This window comes from Taudactylus pleione, unplaced genomic scaffold (genome assembly GCF_031769625.1).
Source record: "Taudactylus pleione unplaced genomic scaffold, aTauple2 ptg001845l, whole genome shotgun sequence".
Classification (NCBI taxonomy): Eukaryota; Metazoa; Chordata; class Amphibia; order Anura; family Myobatrachidae; genus Taudactylus; species Taudactylus pleione.
The window spans coordinates 1029266-1052255 of NW_028286242.1; the positions used below are offsets into that span (position 1 = coordinate 1029266).

Genomic DNA, 22990 nt, shown 5'->3' on the forward strand with positions numbered 1-22990 from the left:
CAAAATCACCAGTCAGCATGCAGCATCTGGTGCCACACTCAGCACCCCCTTCCCTGCACACACTCATGATGGTGAAGCAAACCTTTGCATGCCTGTGATATGTGATTGCTGTGCCCTCTCTTTTGGCCTTTTACTAGTCCCGTTGTATTGCCCAGCACAATTGCACCAGCACTTCCGTTGCATATAACACGCTCGCCCTGATTCCAAGATGGGCACTCTCCCGATGTTCCCACAGCTGAGTGATGTTTTGCTTGTGAAAAGCGAAAAGCCCAGAAATCCCATACTGAGCATGCGCAAACAAAGGTCCTATGCCATTCGCAATTGTGTACAGAATTGCTAACTCTCGAGAAGGGGTTTGCGATCCCTGAGTGTCACAGGTGTGCCTGGGAATGCTGCTGTGTATCCCAATAGCAAATCCACAGCCTCAGAGGCCATGTGTAGTTGGATTTGAGGAGAGTAGCTAGTAGGCCATAGGATACCGCAAATGTCGATGGTGTGACCGATGTTGCGTCGATGTTGGTGTTTTTACAAGCTCCATCACACATGCACAGACCACGAAGCCTGAAAGTGGGCATCTCACGCTTATACACTCCATCACACACTGTAACACATAGCATTTGCATATTCCAACAACCACTATTGCAAGAGCGGCTATGAAAGCGTACGCATTATAGAGTACTTTGCCCTCCTTTGGCCTTTCCCTAATAGATTTATAGCTGTCAAGCTAATTATGGCGCACACTACACAGCTGTATGCCAATTCCGGGTATGTGTTACACATCTGAACGCCGATATGGGGGATGTACCTGTACGCCAATATGAAGCACTTTAATCAACTGTACGCAAATATTGGGAACTTTACACAGTCGTACACCACTATAGGGTATATTACACAGCCGTACGACGTTTCAGGGAACGTTACAAAGCCGTACGTCATTACAGGGAACTTGTACACAGTTGTACGCCATTACAGTGAATGTTACACACCGCATGTTGTTTGTGGGGGACATTACACAGCCATACGCCCTTTGTAGCATGATGCAGTCGTACACAGATACGGATGCACGTTGCACAGCTGAACGCCTACATGGAGCACGCTACACAGACATTCGCAATGCAAATTATATTACACAGCAGTACATAGATATGGAGCACGTTACACATCTTCACGCCAATACGGGGCGCGCGTAACACACCCTTACACGAATATGGGGAATGCATTACAAAGCCGAATGCTGATACTCTCAAATTAAAGGGATGATAAGGCAAGCCCATGCATATGTGTATGTGTATACTGGGCTGGAAAAAGGCGTATTACTTGGAGGTGGTCAGGGGTAGGTGCAATTAGCAGAGAATGATAAAGGACAAGGCTCCAGCACTTGTACATGGCATTTCTTGATAATAATACTTGTGGCCTTATTATTTTAAGAATTGTGTTTAGTTGATGCGGTTCTATTGCAGGGTTTGCACCAGCTTGCAATTGTATTTAAAATCGACTTTATCAATTCTATAGTGCAATCACCGGGTGACACCTCCAGAGGGCGCTATTGTAATATCTACAGAACAATTGGGGCCGTATCCTAGGTATAATGGGGAAGCCGTGGCCTCCCATAGTTGATGGGCAACTACAAGTCCCAGCATGCCTCACTAAGCTAGAACGCTTGCTCGCTGGGACATGAATTTGCAAAGCACCAACAGTTGCAGCCTTACAAGCCCAAGATAGAAGATTGTCCCGCAATGCATCCTGGGAGATACTGCAGCTGTGGAACGCACGGAGCGGAAGTAGAGCTATGGAACGCACAGGGCGGAAGTGGTATTGATTGATGTGACAGGACAATTGGGGCCGTCGCCTAGGGATAATGGGGAAGCCGTGGCCTCCCACAGTTGATGGGCAACTACAGCGGGTAATTATATTATGTTATACAGTCATTTTACATGAATGTTATTCCCTCATACGCGGTATAATACATATGGAGCTGACTCTGGTGTCTCCTGTCTGTGTAATGTTATTCCCTCATACACTGTATAATACATATGGAGCAGACTCTGGTATCTCCTGTCTGTGTAATGTTATTCCCTCATACACTGTATGATACATATGGAGCAGACTCTGGTGTCTCCTGTCTGTGTAATGTTATTCCCTCATACAGTGTATAATACATATGGAGCAGACTCTGGTGTCTCCTGTCTGTGTAATGTTATTCCCTCATACACTGTATAATACATATGGAGCAGACTCTGGTGTTTCCTGTCTGTGTAATGTTATTCCCTCATACAGTGTATAATACATATGGAGCAGACTCTGGTGTCTCCTGTCTGTGTAATGTTATCCCCTCATAGATGGTAAAATACATATGGAGCAGACTCTGGTGTCTTCTGTCTGTGTAATGTTATTCCCTCATACACTGTATATCCCCTCATACACGGTATAATACATATGGAGCAGACTCTGGTGTCTCCTGCCTGTGTAATGTTATTCCCTCATACACGGTATAATACATATGGAGCAGGCTCTGGTGTCTCCTGTCTGTGTAATGTTATTCCCTCATACAATGTATAATACATATGGAGCAGACTCTGGTGTCTCCTGCCTGTGTAATGTTATTCCCTCATACAAGGTATAATACATATGGAGCAGGCTCTGGTGTCTCCTGTCTGTGTAATGTTATTCCCTCATACAATGTATAATACATATGGAGCAGACTCTGGTGTCTCCTGCCTGTGTAATGTTATTCCCTCATACAAGGTATAATACATATGGAGCAGGCTCTGGTGTCTCCTGTCTGTGTAATGTTATTCCCTCATACACGGTATAATACATATGGAGCAGACTCTGGTGTCTTCTGTCTGTGTAATGTTATTCCCTCATACAGTGTATAATACATATGGAGCAGACTCTGGTGTCTCCTGTCTGTGTAATGTTATTCCCTCATACAGTGTATAATTCATATGGAGCAGACTCTGGTGTCTCCTGTCTGTGTAATGTTATTCCCTCATACACTGTATAATGCATATGGAACAGACTCTCTCCTGCCTGTGTAATGTTATTCCCTCATAGATGGTATAATACATATGGAGCAGACTCTGTTGTCTCCTGTCTGTGTAATATTATTCCCTCATACACTATATAATACATACATCCTTAGCTGGTAAGGATTTGGGCGTACATGTTGTATGCATGTTAGATGTAATTCTCAATATATATTGTATGGGCCCTGTAAATCAATTTTAACCCAATTAGATTAAATGTCGGTAAGCATGACCTGATGAGGAGCACAGTACTATATATGTATGTATGACTGCAAACATGAAATATTTCCCATGGATCCTTAATTATATACTTCTGTATTTGGAGATTCTATTATTGGTGTGTTTTGCCTGCCATTTAATAAGTAGTATATTTTCAGTCTGGATGATATTTGGAAGTTATATATCATTGGTGCTGTTTATATCGGATTGTGTCATACTGTTTAGATCAACAACAGTCTGTCATGGCTTTTCCGTAACGTACATAGAGTAATCACACTAAAATCCCTGTATCCAGACTAATGTATATAATCATATTCTATAGATTACTTCTGATCACTATGCCCATATCCGATTACGAACACAATCTAACATTACACGATGTGCATGTAATATGAAACCGTTTTCTGATTATCGGTATAGATGATACAATACAATCCCACTGCTCTGACATCTGTGCCTGTGTTGTTGTTTTTTTATAGATGCTGTGATCAGGGCTCTATATGTGTGGAGTTTGTTTGTTTTCCCTGTGTTTTCATGGACTTCCTCCCGGTACTTCGGTTTCCTCCCACAGTTCAAAAACATACGGGTAGGTTGATTGGATTCTGTCAAAATGAACCCTATTCTGTATGTTTGTGTGTTCTTGTACGTTAAGGAATTTAGACCAGGGGTATTCAACAAGCGTCCCCTGCGCTGCTTTGGAACTATACATCCCAGCATGCTCATCCACAGTTTTAGAATGTCCTAATAGCAAAACTGTGGTAGGTCATGTTGGGATGTGTAGTGCCACAGCAGATGGAGGTGCCGCATGTTGAATACCCCCTGATTTAGACTGTAAGCTCAGGGGAAGGGACTGATATAATGGCAAATATTATCTCTGTACAGTGCTTCGTAAAATTGGTAGCGCTATACAAATAAACAGTAATGATAATCAGCTGGTTTTTTTTATTTTTTGTATTTAGTGTCCTTACATAGTTACCCCTTTTATGTGTACCTTGTTTACTGTATCTGTGACTGGTACATTATATCTCTTACTTACTCCTGGGGGTAAATTTACTAAAGTGAGAGTTTTTAGAAGTGAGTTTTATAAGAGATGTTGCCTGTAGCAACCAATCAGATTCTACTTAACATTTAACTAGCACCTTCTAGAAGATAATAGCTAGAATCTGATTGGTTGCTATGGGCAACATCACTTCTACAACTCACTTCTAAAAACTCTCACTTTAGTAAATTTACCCCCTGGTGTCTCTTACCTGTTACCTGCTCCTTCTGTGTGTTACTTGTGTCCTTCCATTCCTGCTTCTTGAGAGTGTCCCTTGTTCCCTCCCTTGTGTGATCCATGTTTCCCATGACTAGGTGTCCTTACTCCTTTTCTACCTTCTTTCTATTCCCTGGTAGTAGCGTGAGGGGGAAGGGGCTCTAAATGTTCGTTGCTTAGGGTAACTGGGCATGAGGTAATGCCCCAACCAGCAGGTGGTGCAGTGATGCACTGATATAGAGATGTGGGGAAGTGCAGGATGTTCTGTTATTTCTAAGATTTCATAATTTCTAATCGTATATAATATATCTTGTATATTCTGGCTTGTGTGTGATACCAACAACCAGTTTGCAGTCACTATAACCTCTTGGAACACCTCGGCCACCAGCGATGGTTCTTGTGTTTATAGGATGATCAATATACATTTAGATTTTTTTAAAAATCTGAGGCCATGCCCCTCCATATCCCCCACCAGGATGCTGAGACCCTTAAATCCTCCTACAGTTTTAAGTGGCAACATAGAAAAATTAAATACCTCGGGGTCTTCCTGACATCCCATTATGATCTTTTATATCAGGAAAATTTTCCCCAGCTTTTTACGAAACTACAAACGGATCTGACTTCCTGGAAACGGCTTATAATCTCATGGCTGGACAGGATCATCGCAGTGAAAATTAATTTTCTCCCCAAATGGCTCTACCTTTTCCAGACCCTCCCAGTGGCGGTCCCCCTTACCCTCCTTCAAAACCTTCAGAAATCTGTCAACCGTTTTATTTGGAATGGTAAGCCCCCTCGGCTATCTTTGTCCATCCTTAAAAAACCTATTTCCAAAGGGGGTAGAGATCTCCCGGATTTTAAGCGCTACTATCTAGCTTTACACTTTTCCCAAATAGTTTCATCCTACTCCCCCCCCACCCCCCCTTGGAATGTCCTCCTGGCTTCATATTGACTCTACCTATATCAATTCCCCAGACCTCTCTTCCCTATGGGGTCTACAAAATAAACACTGTCCTCCTCCCTCTAACCTTCCTCCAACACTTAAATTCCTCCTTCACATATGGGTCTTATACTCACTTAATTTGATATTACCACTCCTATATCTCCTCTTACCCCGATATGGTGTAACCCCAATTTCCGGCCAGGTTTAGATGCGGTCCGCATGAAGTCGTGGATAACAGCGTCCCTCAAATTTCCTGCTGATTTTTGTTCACAAGGGCTCTGTCTCTCTCTCTCTAAGATCCACAACTGCAATGTCCAACTCAATCTCTAAATCCCTTTGAATATTTCCAAATACGAAATTTTTTAGGCTCCCTACCACAGGCCCCATTTCCCGCGACCTCAATCCTTTTGAACGACTCTGTAAACATTGCCCTAGGGGCCTGATTCAGAGCTGAACGCTCTGACCAGAGCGCTCGCTCTGAATCAGGGCCGTCCTATTTAAATGTGGAGCGGCCTTTTGGACGCTCGCATAGCTGTGGGTTACCACCCACAGCTTATGCGAGCGTCCATGATGATGGTCGCGATGGTCAAAGACCATCACGACCATCGGGCTTGCGACGAGACCCTGCGGTAGGGTCTCGTTGCCGCAAGCCCAGGAGTGATTTTGGCTCTATCAGAGCCAAAGTCACTCCCACTGACATCATTACTGATGTCAGTGGGGCCGGACTCAGACGGTAGGCGTTCCCATGGGAACGCCTCCGTCTGGCAGCCACGCCCCCGGCACGCCCACCAAAGGGGGTGTGCTGTCAGTCACCATCGACAGCACGCCCCCTTTGATGCGAGATCCCGAGCGACGTATTTCTCGTCGCTCGCCGGGTCTCGCGCATGCGCACGACGGAGCTCCCTCCGTCGTGCGCATTCGCACAACATCGACCCGCTTGCGAGCGACCTTTGCTCGCGAGCGGGTCTGAATGACCCCCTATGTTCAAAGGGATGATCTCTATAAAATATACGGCATCCTCATTGATGCTGCTCTGCCTACTAATAATCCCCATGAATCCTCCTGCGAGATAGATAAGTCCCTCCCACCTGACGAAGAGGCTTGGGACGACATGAGACTGGCAATTGCTAAAACCTCTATCTCTACCCACCTTAAAGAAACTTCTTACAAATTGTATTGCCGTTGGTACTATACCCCAGTACGGCTCTCCCATATGTTCCCTTCTGCCTCACCCCTCTGCTGGAGAAACTGTGGCCTCCGAGGTACCCTAACCCATATCTGGTGGACCCGTCCGGCTCTTGAGCCTTTCTGGACCTCGGTTCATGCTATTCTGAACACTGTCTTTGGAGACCCGATTCCAAAAGACCCATGGACCTTCCTTTTAAGTACACCCCTCCTGATCTCAGCAACCGCTTTGTTAAATTGCTGTCTCACATTTTAGTTGCTGCTAGAAGTTTGATTGCTCGTAACTGGAAAAACCCTCTTCCACCGACCCTCCCTGCCCTAAAATCACAAACCCGACTTCTAGCGGAAATAGAAAATATTACCTACTATCTTCATGATAGAGGTCATATGTTCTCTCAAGTTTGGACTCCGTCGCACTTCGCCACCTCTGCTCCCTTCGCTCACTACCCATATGTGATTCATGTGCTATTGTTGAGTCTGCTCCCCCTAATTCGTCTTCTCTATGCAAACCTCCTTAATTAACTGAATATTCTTCTCTCCTGTTCTCCAAATGGCACGTTTTTCTCTCTACCTTATAATACTTCTTGTCCAGCATTTGCCATTCTCTATGATATTTTGCTTCTCTTGATAGTCCTGTTCCCCTCCCTCCCAATACCCTCCCACCCCCTCTACTGACCCTCCTCATATGCTTATCGCTATTTATTTTTTTGAAAAAAAAAATGGCTCATGTATACTGTTTATTATATTTGTGTTTTTCTATGTTACTTCTCTGTGAGCTTTCTAAATAAAGAATTAAAAAAAAAAAGCATTTAGATTTAACCCATTTGCTACTAATTGATACTAATTGATTACACATTACCATGACTGTATCATTGTGTGTGTGTGTAAGGTTCCTATAAGGTGTGAGGACGTCGCTGTCTATTTCTCCATGGAGGAGTGGGAGTATATAGAGGAACACAGGGGTCTGTACAAGGACATGATGATGGAGAATCACCGGCCCCTCACATCACTGGATAAGAGGAGACTGTCACTTACTGTAATGGAGAGAGCAGCTATGGGGCCACCTATATACACATCATCTGATAATCACATATATACAGTGTAATCAGTCACTGTGTCTCCTACAGATGGAGCCAGTAACAGGAATACCCCAGAGAGATGTCCCCGTCCTCTTTATTCCCAGGATGATACAGAGGAGAATCACAGTGTCCCACAGGAGGATCAGGTAGGTGGGATTCGGGGTCTCACCAAAGTACAGATGTGACTACACGATATGATCTGCAAAGAAGCTGTGTGAATCTTATACTCCTATAATTCTTATGTTTATCTTAATTCATTAAATCGGACATTATTCTATATTGTTTTGTGGTATATTTAGGCTGAGAACCTGAATGATATTAAAGTAGAAGGTATAAAAGAGGAAGAGGAGACGTATGTGATGGGTGATCATCAGTGTAAGGAGGAGGAAATCCCTACAGCTATCAGCACAGGTGAGTAATGCACATTAAGAGCAGTAAATACTCCACATTGTCCTTTTAGGAGTCTTCTGAACTATAATCTGCATACTGTGCCTTGAATAGACTGTGATCTAATCATCACAGTCTAATCCGGGGTCTCCGATATTACATGTGGGTTGTCCCACCCCCGGGATGCTGGGCACCCACCCTCCTCATGTGACCTTCCAGCAGTGGAGCATGGGTAAGTTCTAGTAGCGTCTGTGCAGGTCTGTCTCCTTGCTGCAGTGGTTTCTCCCTTCTGCGGATGATCCTGTTGTTTCTCTGCAGAGAGTGGATCCTTCCCATTGTCCCCATCTCGCCATTGTTAGCAGTGTCCACACATCGAGGGTTTACAGTCACCTGCAATTTCTGATTCTCTACCACTGATGTAAGCTGGGCAGCGCTAATTCCCACAATGGCGTTTTGTATGCAGTTATGCTAATGGTACTCAAATGTCCTGTAAAACCACGCTGCCGAGGCCGGTGAAACTGCGTCCAAGGACGCAGCCGCTGGCTTTGACACTCCCCCGTTTTCTGTAACGGTCCACCTCTTCCCCCCCCCCCCCCCCCCCCCCCCCCCGAATGGTTGCAGACTGTCACTCACCTGACATCTGGAGCCTCACTATGTCTGGAATCGTTGGAACGACTCCTGTGCATGCCCAAAATGTGAACTTGGCGAGTAACTGAATCGGCCCCACAGAACCTCAGTTCACCAGCCATTGGTCTTCTGTTCAAGGTCAAGGTGTGACTCTCATTGTTCAGTGTTGGATTTAAAAACAACAGTTATTGGCTCCCACCCATATTTGGTTGGTTCAGATAAATAGGTGGCGTGTATAGGCCAGAGGTAGGCAACGTGTGTCCGGCCATTTGCTGTGGAACTACACTTCCCAGCATGCCTTGCCACAGTATTACTTTTGAGCGTGCTAAAACTGTGGCAAGGTGTGCTGGGAAGTGTAGTTTCACAGCAGCTGGAGTGCCGCACGTTGCCTGCCCCTGGACTGTAGGCACTAGTGATGTAGCTCATCCTCAGCACTATACATATTATGCCATCCAAAAGTTTGGGCCTCTCCAGGTCTGATAATATGGTGCGTATCAGCTGGCCTATGCCGCCATGTGGCCCTAATCACCTTTATGGGGCAGTTTTGGTGAACATCTGGTCTAAACCTTTCAGGGGGAGGGGGGGGCATTATTTAATTAATAACCGTGCCGTTTTCAACACATGATCTGGTCCGCTATGTTCCTCACCTATTACAAATGTCCAATACTCCTGATGCATGTGTCTTACAGATGGATCCGTTAGCAGAAAATCCCCAGACCGTCCTTCTGCTTTATATTCTCAGGACCATGCAGATGAAGATCACAGTATCCAACAGGACTATCAGGTAGCTGGAGCATTTACCTGTACTAGCATGCAGACATCTGGGCTCGTACATTTTGAAATTCCCAGCTGAAAAAGCCATTCTTAATAAGGGCGAGGTGGCTTGTGGGTAGGACCAGTGGCGTCCCTATATGTTGATGCACCTGGTGCAGGCAGCTTAGCAGTGCCAGGATAAAGGGGGCATGGCTTTGTGACAGGGGGTGTGACCTCACAGGTGGGGGCGGGGCCACACACCCGAACCCCAGTTTTAGTCTCACCAGGGAGTCCCGGAGGTGCGGGCTGCCCCTGGGGACTTGTAGTGTCGGCTCCCTCACTGTGACAGGAGCCGAGTGCTGCCTGTAATTCTACAGTGCAGCACCCAGCTCCTGTCACTGAGGGGGAATCGGCACTTTGGTGACACCCGGGTGCGGCCCGCACCCCCCTTGTGACGTCACTGGGTAGGAGGTACCTAATGATCAGAAGCAGATTTGTACAGATTCTATTGTGGGAATATAACCCCTGACTTGCATATGAAACCATTTTCTATATATCTTTAGTACATTATACATAGAGTTTACCGTTCCAGATTATGCCATAGTCTGCTGCCAGTCTATAGCCGGTTCCCTCTGCCATCTTATCTCGCTACCTACCGCCATCAGGTTTTAACAGAATAGTGCAGATATTTATATGATGTGGGGCTTGTGATGCAGGGGGAGGGGTCCAGCTGTGGACAGAAGTCTCACTTAAGCCAGCCCTAGGAGTTCCTCTTTCCTGCCTAGGGTGTCGCTCTCTGCTCTGGTGCTTCTAGCACACTCAGCTGATGCAATACACTGCTGAGGTATTGACAAGAGTGTGCTAGAAGCACCAGAGATGAGAGCGGCACCCCAGATAGGAGTACGAGGTGGAAATAGAGCAGTCGTATAGGCAAGGAGAGGAGGTGTCTACAATATTTGAGCCACACCCTGTCCAGGACCCCACATGACCCACACGCATGGATTTAAGCAGGAAGGGGGGAATGGGATGGGAGTGGGGCAACTAGGAAATGTGCTAAAGTGCCCTAGGTCAGCGCTAGGTTAGTTAGGTATCCGTCTCTCCCTGCCATTATAGGTTCTGAGACTTCATACTGCGGCAGTCCGGCCACTTTGGACCAGAGATGCTGGTAAGCTCCAGAGTGCTGTAAGAAAGCATTTGTGTGTTAATTTCAGCACCACCAGCCTGCCGTGTTTACAGTGTTTCTGTTCCTTCGTTGTACTACATTAGAGTCCAACATCTGTAGAGGCTCCTCGAGAATGGGAGGAGGAGACCGAGTCCCTTAGTCACCCCTAGAAAATAAGGACCAAGGACATGGCAGTAGACAAGACGGGCTCTGCACTGATACTCTGAACCTACTATGGATGGAACCAGTGCAGATCTAAAAAGGGGTGCCCAAAAAACTAGATGAGGGACTTTGTAAGAAAGGGCCGGCAGGGAATTGCAGTTCCTACTGGACTGTCCAGGAGCATCAATGATATAGAATAAGTGTAAGCTTGATGAACTGTCATCCTGGTTGTGCACTGGTCTATGCCAACTGAATGCCTTGGGTTAGATACTAAGACCACTAAGAGAATTTGGAAGACTCGGACTATGCTCCACCAAGAGGCTTGTAATGTATGCTCTATGCTTGTTATGTAAGCTGTAATATAATAATTGTAGGGTCTTTGTTATATGTTCAGGTTTATGGCTATTTAAGGGACTTGGTAAATCAATTCTTATTCAAGGTATTTCCTTAGGTGTGAGGAGTTTTTCCCCTGGGGTGGGATATATGCTGAAGGATATGTCTGGTGTTGTCTTTTCGGGTTCAGAGGTCACAAGGGTAATCTGCCAGCATGAGTCCTGTGACTGCCTATTTTCCAAAACAACCTCTATATTTTCTTCACTAAGGGGCCTATTTATCAACAAGTTTTATTATACACAACAAATGATAAAACTCGTTGCACATGATAAATAGTGCTCCAGCCAATCGGCTCTCAACTGTGTTTTCAAACAGATGACAGTTAGAAGCTGATTGGCTGGAGTACAGTTATCATACACTACAAGTTTTATCACCTATTGCATATGATAAAATTTGTTTATAAATAGGCCCCATAACCCTGTAACCCAAGCTACATTTATGTCATGGCTGATATCATGAACTCCAATAAAATGAGAGTTATGGTAAGAACTTACCTTTGTTAACGCTCTTTCTTCGAAGTCCATAGGGTCCACAGAGAGACCTTGGGGTGTAGGTGATAGATCTGGAATCCGGGCACAATGTAGTTAAAAGCTTTCAGCTCCCAGGATGCACTGGTCCACTTTCCCTATACCCCGCCCCCGAGCCAGAGGCACCTCAGGTCATAACAAGCCAAAGGCCGGAGGAGCATAAGAGAGAAGGAAGACTGGAACACTCAAGAATCACACTTTCACAGAGAAGGAGACGGGAAACCGGTGACCAGCAACATAGCCCATATGAAGCCAAGTACGTCAGGGCGGGTGCCCTGTGGACCCTATGGATTTTGAAGAAAGAGAGTTAACAAAGGTAATTTCTTACTATAGCTCTAATTTTCTCCTTCAGGGTCCATAGGCTCCACAGGGAGACCTTGGGGATGTCCCAAAGCAGTCCTTTTAAGGGTGGGGATGCTCCTGCGCTGAGAGGAGAATCCGGCGCCCAAACGAAGCATCCTGAGAGGCGACGGTATCAAAGGCATAGAACCTTAGAAAGGTCTGGACCACGTGGCTGCCTTACACAGCTGAACAGCCGAGGCGCCACGGCGAGCTGCCCATGAGGGACCCACAGACTGATTGGAATGAGCATGAACAGAAGCCGGAACAGGAAGGCCTGCCTGAGATAGTCATACGAAGCCATCTAGCCAATGTTTGTTTATTGGCTGGCCACCCCTTCTTGTGAAATCCATAGAGTACAAACAAGAGTCAGATTTTCGGAGGGAACTGGTATGCTCCACATAAATCCTGAGGGCGTGGACCACATCCAAAGAGTCTTCACAGCCGAGAGGTCTGGTAATTGAAAGGCCGGGACTATAATTTCCTCATTAATGTGGAAACTAGAAACAACTTTAGGAAGAAACCCAGGGGGCGAGTCCGAAGCACAGCCCTGTCCTGGTGAAATATCAGAAAAGGGGAGCGACAGGAGGGCGCCCCTAACTCTGGTACTCTCCTGGCGGATGCAGAACAAAAAGAGTCTTAGCTGTTAACCACTTCAGATCCACCAATTCTAGTGGTTCAAAAGGAGGACCCTGAAGGGCTTGAAGAACTACCGCCAAATCCCAAGGAGCCACTGGGGGGACAAAAGGAGGTTGAATCGTGAGGACACCCTGGAGGAAGGTGTGGATATCAGGTAGTGGAGCAAGTCTACGTTGGACAGAGCAGAGACATGCACTTTCAACGAGGCCAGGCGGAGGCCGAGGTTCAACCCAGCGTGAAAGAAGGCCAGGACTCTGGAAAACTGAAACACCTGAGGGTCGAAATTTCTGGGACGACTCCATTGGAAATATGTATGCCACTCTATAGTAGATCCTAGCAGAAGCTGGCTTACACGCTCTAAGCATCGTGTTGACGGCTGAGCGAGAGAATCCTTTGGACCTTAGGAGGGATGTCTCAAGAGCCACGCCGTCAAAGACAGACTATCCAGGTCCGGATAAAGGCAAGGACCCTGAGACAACAGGTCCAGACGTTAAGGCAACCGGAACGGAGTGTCGATGGAGAGACTCTGAAGATCTGAGTACCAATGACGTCTGGGCCAAGCTGGAGCCACCAGCAGGACAGTGCCACTGTCTTGTTTGAACTTCCAAAGAACTCGAGGAAGAAGGGAGACTGGAGGAAACAGGTATGCAAACTGGATGGTCCACATCACTGACAGAGCGTCCACCAAGGTTTCCTCTGCATCTCTTGTTCTGGACCCATACACTGGCAATTTGTGATTGTGTCGGGAGGCCATGAGGTCCACCACTGGGAGGCCCCACTTATCCACTAGGAGTTGAAACACCTCTTGGTGAAGAAAAGAGAAATCGTAAGGGCGCTAATCAACTGGTAAAATTTTTAATGACACATAGACATGATATATGTAATGATCAAATCATCACTAAAAAATCGGGAGACATCACACAATAAAATAAAAACATTGAAAAATAAAATATATATATATATATATATATATATATATATATATATATATATATATATGAATAAAAAAACCTATATATACCTGATATAATAAAGGATGAAAAACAAAGTAAAGATCTAAACTACCTAATAAATATACAAAAAGATCAGTATGCACCACATGAAATAGATGTAATCTAAAACAGCATATAGAATATATAAGCTCATATGAAGCATAATTCAATACTGCTTAGCAACAGGAGAGAGATAAATAGAGTTGTCACAATTGTGACTCCATTCCGGGAAAATTGCTTTGTATTTGTTTAGAATGGCTCGGTGTTCATTAGCACAACTCCCAGAAAAAATAGTCCGTATACGTAATGTCTCCTGTACTGGAAAAAAGGGGAGGGGGGGGGACTGTGAATACGTCCGATTAAAACACTGTTTTATAGTGTGGCTGTGGAGTCTCAATATGGGTTTCCGATGGCAATTTTAGACAACATGCATGTTTGGTGGGTATTTATGTCCCACTCTATTTTCAACCACAGTGGTTACCCCTGTATGAAACGTGATGCTGCATGGCAGACGCAGAAGCCAGCAGTATTTGTTACCATTCGCTGGTTCTTTTCCAAATTCAGCAGGGAACCAGTGTCGTGGGAAGCGGAAGCCCGGAGACCCGTAGCCTTAACAGTAGTGAGCACTCGTGACGCGTTTCTCCGCCTCAGGCTCGTCGGCGGTTTCTTCAGACGATGAGCTCACACATCTTGGCAACAGCTATAAATACCAGACTAATTAGTCAATTGATAGCAGGCGTTTCATCCAAGTGCTGTTTTGCACATGCGCATTCTCAGATATTGCACGGACCTTGTTTAAATAAACAAAGTATCCACAGAACAATGAATAGGCAACACTGTATTGCGAATGTTAGATAGATTTGCTGGTCGTTATAAGCACTTGGTTTTGTGCAGATTCAATAATTAGCATCAAATAGATGAAAATATATATGTATATAAACTATTTATTGGTACATAACTGACCTATTTAAAACGACATTAATACATACATAGAGAGCAAACAAAAAAACACATTACATATTGACCTAAAACAAATTCCAATTAATCAATATTGGATATATTTGGATACACACATTTCAATAGTTCGTATCAAGTAAATTAAAATATATAGAGAACTGTTTATTGGTGCATAACTAATCTGTTAAAAATAAAAGGACAGTATTTATAATTATAGAGAGAACAAACAAAAAGATCAGCATTCTAGATCAACCTATATCGGATTCCAATGATCTATTGCTTTGACTGTAATATTATTAATTAATATTATTATTAGCTTTATTGTTTTTAGTTATGCTATTCCCTGTTACTGTAGGGGGTGTTTTCTCCTTCTGTTTAAACACTCTCATTAGGTTTGAATGATGCGGTGGGGTCTGATGACGGAGACTGATTCCTCGTTGGTTGGTCCAGCCTGTGCCAGTTCAGCTCTACTCTGTGTTATTTTGGGAACCTTGCTCTGTGATATCTTGGGGTTTTTTGCTGGCGAGCACAGTATCCACTGAGATATGTCCTCATATGATATGGGGAGCTATATATTTCTCATTTCTATGTACATGTCTGCACAATTCCCAATTTTATACTCATTATTAATTAGTATAGGTTGATAGCACCAATAGATATGGCCACATTATGTAGATTAAACAATGAATCGCTAGGCTGTCACATCCCCAGTTTCCAATATTACAAATACTTCCTATGCAATCATATGGCTATACAGATAGGTTGAGCAGTAGGACTAGGATGGAGCTCTGGCTACATTAGGTTTAATGTGATAGGACTGTAGGATAATTCACTGCGGATGGTATCTGGAATGTATTTTTTATCACTCTGTTTAAAATCTATAAATGTGTGGAAATTGGTATCTAGTATTCTACAGTTTACGGGATTAGATCCAGACACTTCTCTATGTAGTTATCGTATATTACCTGAACTGGCCTCTTTACAGCTTGAGGTGACATGGGGTTCTAACGGTGTAACTACATTGGGTCATTTATATGACACTTCAATTCTTAAATCTTTTGCACAACTCCAAGAAGCTCATCATCTCCCTCAATCATATTTCTATAGATATTTACAATTACGGCATGCTCTCTCGGCTCAATTTTCAGATGGCCCTCCTCTAATTCAAATATCCCCATTGAAGTCATTCCTTTTATCTTTAGGTCCCCGGAAGACGCTTTCTTACTTATACTCCTATATATTGTCTTCTTATCATAAGGATAGTTTACCACATCTTAGATCAAAGTGGGAGAGAGATATTGGCCTTATAAGTGATACGGAATGGGATAATGCTCTAGAAGCTCCTCGTATTTCCATGACTTCTATAAGATTTCAACAGATTCAACTGTTTATTCTACACCGTACCTATTTAACTCCCGTTCGTTTGCTAAAATTTGGGGGGAGAGCATCTGACATGTGCCCTAAGTGTAAAATTAGTAGCTGTACTTTCTGGCACCTTCTATGGGATTGTCCGGTGGTTAGCACTTTTTGGAATAAGGTTCTGAGAGTTTTGTCCAATACAGGTATTGCTCCCACTTTAGCTACGCCATTGACGTGCTGTTTAGGCTCTATGGACGATGAGGTAGTGGACAGATATCTTAAACAATACATTGTCAATATGTGTGGCTCGGTCGTGGATGGCTCCTACAGGACCAGATTATAATGCTTGGCTATCCTTGGTCCGTACCACTGTTGTACATGAAAAACATGTGTTTATTTGTCGCAAAGCTGAGAAGAAGTATGAACGTATCTGGAGCAGTTGGCTTAAATCCTGTTATGCCCGTGCACTGCCTAATGATTGACCGGTATATTATTGTTAGGATAATGAGGTAGATTATTACTTTGTTGGAGGTAATGTGCTGTGTGATAAGTTGAGAATTTGTTGGGATCTAGTTGATTTTGGCAATTTTTCAGGTGTTATTTTTGACAATATTCCAATATTTGTATAGTGTGGTATTTTTTTATTTTTATTATTTTATTTTTTTATATGTTTTACTTGTATATATATATATATGTATGTATGTATGTGTGTACGTATATATATATATATATATATATATATTCTCTATGTTTATTGTTTTGGTATACACATTAATATTATATGTTTTATAAGCAATGGATCTGGGATGCAGTTTGTAGATCTAGGTTTTATATTCCAGATACTGTTATTTGATTATGTATTTATGTGTATATGTGTGTATGTATGTATGTATGTATGTGTGTGTGTATGTGTATGTATGTATATATATAATAAAAAAAAAAATAATAACATATATATATATGTTATTATTATTTTTTTTATTATACATATTTTTTTATTATTTATTTTGTTTGGTTATTCGTTAATGTATTTCTATAAACCAATAAAAATTTACTCAATTTAAAAAAAATAAAAAATAAATCTATAAATGTGTGATCTATTTTCTGCGCTATTATTGTGTTGATTAAACATCATTGGTCTACTTCTAACATGACGCACTAAATGTGGTATGATTTGATCAACGTCATGGTTTGTGGAGGTTGGCCGTTGGTTTCTCCTCTTTATATATCTTCTTATATGTTTTTATTTCCATTTCTATTTTTCATCTATATTTCTAGGTGTCATGTGGGTGTGTGAGTCTGTACATGCACACACATATATGTGTGCCGTATATTCACGCACGGATATGTGTGTTATTTTTGATTTTTTTGCACATATATATGTGCTCATAAATATATCTAACATCGTTTTATTGGAATCCGATATAGGTTGATCTAGAATGCTGATCTTTTTGTTTGTTCTCTCTATAATTATAAATACTGTCCTTTTATTTTTAACAGATTAGTTATGCACCAATAAACAGTTCTCTATATATTTTAATTTACTTGATACGAACTATTGAAATGTGTGTATCCAAATATATCCAATATTGATTAATTGGAATTTGTTTTAGGTCAATATGTAATGTGTTTTTTTGTTTGCTCTCTATGTATGTATTAATGTCGTTTTAAATAGGTCAGTTATGTACCAATAAATAGTTTATATACATATATATTTTCATCTATTTGATGCTAATTATTGCATCTGCACAAAACCAAGTGCTTATAACGACCAGCAAATCTATCTAACATTCGCAATACAGTGTTGCCTATTCATTGTTCTGTGGATACTTTGTATATTTAAACAAGGTCCGTGCAATATCTGAGAATGCGCATGTGCAAAACAGCACTTGGATGAAACGCCTGCTATCAATTGACTAATTAGTCTGGTATTTATAGCTGTTGCCAAGATGTGTGAGCTCATCGTCTGAAGAAACCGCCGACGAGCCTGAGGCGGAGAAACGCGTCACGAGTGCTCACTACTGTTAAGGCTACAGGTCTCCGGGCTTCCGCTTCCTACGACACTGGTTCCCTGCTGAATTTGGAAAAGAACCAGCGAATGGTAACAAATACTGCTGGCTTCTGCGTCTGCCATGCAGCATCACGTTTCATACAGGGGTAACCACTGTGGTTGAAAATAGAGTAGGACATAAATACCCACCAAACATGCATGTTGTCTAAAATTGCCATCGGAAACCCATATTGAGACTCCACAGCCACACTATAAAACAGTGTTTTAATCGGACGTATTCACAGTCCCCCCCCCCCCCCCCCCTTTTTTTCCAGCACAGGAGACTTTACGTATACTGACTATTTTTTCTGGGAGTTGTGCTAATGAACACCGAGCCATTCTAAACAAATACAAAGCAATTTTCCCGGAATGGAGTCACAATTGTGACAACGCTATTTATCTCTCTCCTGTTCTTATGTTGCTAAGCAGTATTGAATTATGCTTCATATGAGCTTATATATTCTATATGCTGTTTGAGATTACATCTATTTCATGTGGTGCATACTGATCTTTCTGTATATTTATTAGGTAGTTTAGATCTTTACTTTGTTTTTCATCCTTTATTATATCAGGTATATATAGTTTTTTTTATTCATTATATATATATATTTTTTATTTTTCAATGTTTTTATTTTATTGTGTGATGTCTCCCGATTTTTTGGTGATGATTTGATCATTACATGTATCATGTCTATGTGTCATTAAAAATTTTACCAGTTGATTAGCGCCCTTACGCTTTCTCTTTTCTTATATATTTTTTTTCTTGGGAATTATCCAGTTTTTCCCATAACTGTAGGGCTAGCTGGTTAACAGGTGGAGTGTGTTACTAAGTAGGCCCCTATTGTGTTCATAGGTTTCAGCGCCTTTGGGTTCTCTTTTTCGTTGTCTCTTGGTGAAGAGACCATTCCCCTGGATGCACGTCGTGACGGCTGAGGAAGTCCGCTTCCCAATTGAGAACTCCCAGAATGAGCACTGCCGAAATGGCCAGGAGGTGACATTCTGCCCGTGTCAGAATGTGTGACACTTCTGTCATTGCTGCCCGACTTCCAGGGCCTACTTGATGGTTGATGTAAGCCACTGTGTTGGCGTTGTCGGACTGAACCTGCCCGGGTTTTCCGTGAAGTAAGTGCTTGACCAGCTTGAGGGCCCTGTACACTGCCCAAAGTTCCAATATGTTGATTGGAAGGGTTGCTTTGACTGCTGTCTAATGGCCCTGAAAGGAGTGCGGACGAGTCACTGCGCCCCAGTCCTGGAGACTGGCGTCCATTGTTAGGAGTACCCTGTCCGGGATCCAAAAGGGGCGACCCTTGGTTAGATGAGATGTCAGTAGCCACCAAGACAGAGACAGACTCACCACCAGAGAGAGCACCATTGTCTGAGCTTTGATCCGGTGGGGTAATCCGCTCCACCTGGAAAGGATCAGCCCTTGCAGAGTCTTGGAATGAAACTGAGCATATTCCACCATGTCGAAATGGACACCATGGATCCCAGAACCTGCATCGCTGAGTGGACTGACACCCGGCGACTGTGGAGGCATCTGCGTACTCGTAGTTGTAATGTGGAGATCTTTTCTGAAGTCAGAAAGATTATTTGCTGTTGAGAATCCAGAACGGCTCCCAGGTGAACCATCCTCTGTGAGGGGAGGGAGGACTTTTTCCAATTAACTAACCACCCATCAAATCAATTGCCAATTAACCAATATATGCAGCCATATCCCTAATGTGACCCACCAATGACACCTGATTCTCAGGAGCTTCCGAGGGGAAGGAGTCCTCAAGTGCATCTGCCCAGCTCTCTATAGCTTTAACTACCCATGAAATAGCCATGGACGGATGGGCAACAGCTCCTGAAAGAGAGTATATCGATTTCAGGCAAGTTTCCACTTTTCTATCTGTAGAAAAGCAATTTTAAAGAAGGTATGGAAGGCATAGGTAATGTAGCACTTTTTATTAGACGTGTAACATGAGTCTCCACAGCAGGGGGTGATTCCTATTTTTTACAATGAGTCTCAGGAAATGTGTAACATGAGGCCAAACACCTTTTGAGGCTGATACCTCTTACCGGGTGATTGCCAGGCAGCAGCCATGTGTTCTACTAGCTGATCTGATAGAGGGAATTCTGCGGAAGTCACCTTTACTCATTTAAATAGAGGGTGTTTGGATTGAGGGGCTGGCTCGTCATCCTCTATTACCAATATGGACCTGCCAGCACGCACCAAGGCAGGAATATTAATATTTGACTTAGTCTCCGCCTCTTGCTAAGAGGATTCGGGGTTAGAGGCATCAGCAACCTCTCCATCATCAGATGACATCCCAGACTCTGAGAGCTGTGTGGACTGAGATGACAACATAGGACGCTTAGCTGGCTTTAGGGGTTTCTCCCTGCAAAATGGTTTGAAGGGCAGTAGAAAAAGCCACCAGGCTCTGCACTGAAGTAGAGAAAACCTCTACCCATGGTGGAGGCATAACCTGTGGCAGTCCGGAATGAGTCTGCTGTGGTACAGGAGGAGTCTGCATAATTTGTGATAGTCCCTGTGAGAAAATGAAGGCCTGCTGAGGTAACCCCATAGGGGGAAAAACAGCCGGGGCCACTAGGCGGCCCGCAATGGAGGCCAGGCCCTGAGAAAAAACAGCCCAAGGGGGCTCCTGTACCGGTGTTGGGGGGTTTGAGGTGAATGGAGGATTATAACACCTCACACATAATCCATCCTGAACCAAATCCTCCTCCCTTAAACCTGCAGCACATAATCTGCAAGGTAGCAGAGTGGGTGCAGAAGTGTGCTCGTTACCCTTGTCAGACATATCTGCAAAGTATGACACCCAATATGGCACTGGGTACAATGCAACCATGAGTATCTAGGATACCAGTAGGAGAACAATACACTGCTTGGGTAAGCTGCAAGAGTCCACTGCCTAAATATGGCACAGTGCACCACACAACAATATGTGACAGACCTCACAAATATAACCTTTTTATATATATGTGAGGCATAGGAACCACCCTAACTACACCTGTATTAGGGTAGAATTAGAGGAAATATATAGATATATGCTGACAGTTAGGAAACAAAGACACAGACAGGCAGCGTTAGCATAAGTCACATACAATGCAGGAATTACTGCAAATTGGCACTACACTCAACTACACAGACTCAGTGTCTGGTAGGCTATAGTGCTATATACTCTGACCCCTGGGGAGAGGTGTGTAGGGGGACCGGACCACGCGCCATCCTGAGAGAGCTGCGACTGCACCACTGAAGAAAATGGCCGCCGGAGACATCAGAGGGGGTGTAGCCGTAGGAGGAGACCAGCACAGGGAAGCCAGACCTCAGTGGAATGGCGCCCTGAGCTGAGGGGAGGAGCCGCTTTAATGGGGACGCTGTCTCCCCTTGCTGATTATTAACCACCCGGGTTCCTGCACCAATTGCCCCTGGTGGGCTAGTGGATCGTGGTGGCTAGAGCCTGCGTCCACCCTCAGCACCTCCACTCTGTCCCTAGAGACCGGAGGTATGACTGCTACCGCGCAGGTCACCGCGAGCGGTGAACCACCTTACCTGTCCCCTTAGCGTCCGGCTGTAGTCTGGGTCCTCCAACGGGGCCTTGGCTAGCACAGACCCCGGGATGCCCGCCGAGATCCCCGTGGCACCGGAGGGGAGACAGAGCGGCAGCGCAGACGTCCCATGGACAGTCTTCTGCTACGCGCTCTAATGAAGTAAAATAAAAAGCTTTAGGGCTGCCTAAGCAGCCCCCCGCGTAACGGTGACCCGACTCCGGCCCGGCACCAGCGAAACTGAGGTGCCTCTGGCTCGGGGGCGGAGTATAGGTAGAGTGGACCAGTGCATCCTGGGAACTGAAAGCTTTTAACTGCGTGGTGCCCGGATTCCAGATCCATCTCCTAAACCCCAAGGTCTCCCTGTGGAGCCTATGGACCCTGAAGAAGAAATAGAAAATTCTCACTCTACCTTTTAGTAAATGTATTTGATGGATTTCCCTCTGCTCTGTCTACTATATGTAGAGTTTGCTTACAAGTAAAATCAAGAGTACGCTTAATATGTTTTCATCCAGAATGATTGATTCTATGTATTCCAATAAGAGACCTTCCTTGTATTTATTATAATTTAATTTTTATTATTATTATACACTTCAATGATTGAACAGTTGTGTATTAGCTTCGAACCTCCGTTTATAGATAAATAATTTTAGGTTCCTAGATATCATTATCCTGGTTTTTTTATGAAACATCTAGGATGAACACCTCAGCGATTTTAATATTATCATAAAAGAAGAGATAAAAGATGAGGAGGAAGTGATACCTGTGACTATTAAGGAGGAGGAAATCCCTACAGATATCAGCACAGGTGAGTAATAATCACTAAGTACAGAACAGTCACATATTCTCCTTGTTCTGTCACTACAGCACTCTCTTATCCTACACCTTCCTCTGTCACTACAGCACTCTCTTATCCTACACCCTCCTCTGTCACTACAGCACTCTCTTATCCTACACCCTCCTCTGTCACTACAGCAATCTCTTATCCTACATCCTCCTCTGTCACTACAGCACTCTCTTATCCTACACCCTCCTCTGTCACTACAGCACTCTCTTATCCTACACCCTCCTCTGTCACTACAGCCATCTCTTATCCTGCACCCTCCTCTGTCACTACAGCAATCTCTTATCCTACACCCTCCTCTGTCACTACAGCAATCTCTTATCCTACACCCTCCTGTCACTACAGCAATCTCTTATCCTACACCCTCCTCTGTCACTACAGCACTCTCTTATCCTACACCCTCCTCTGTCACTACAGCACTCTCTTATCCTACACCCTCCTCTGTCACTACAGCAATCTCTTATCCTACACCCTCCTCTGTCACTACAGCAATCTCTTATCCTACACCCTCCTCTGTCACTACAGCAATCTCTTATCCTACAC

The 22990-nt window shown here is 43.9% G+C and overlaps 1 protein-coding gene across 1 annotated transcript; it reads left to right on the plus strand.

Moving 5' to 3' along the window:
* Window positions 1–1787: 1787 nt before the first annotated feature.
* On the plus strand, window positions 1788–22411 carry LOC148436290 (uncharacterized; the record flags this gene model as incomplete). The annotated part of the gene is made up of 6 exons (XM_088465083.1): window positions 1788–1903; window positions 3728–3834; window positions 7756–7853; window positions 8007–8118; window positions 9411–9505; window positions 22300–22411. Coding segments are annotated over exons 1-6 (541 nt in total), but the record flags the coding sequence as incomplete, so codon positions are not given.
* Between the last annotated feature and the right edge of the window lie 579 nt (window positions 22412–22990).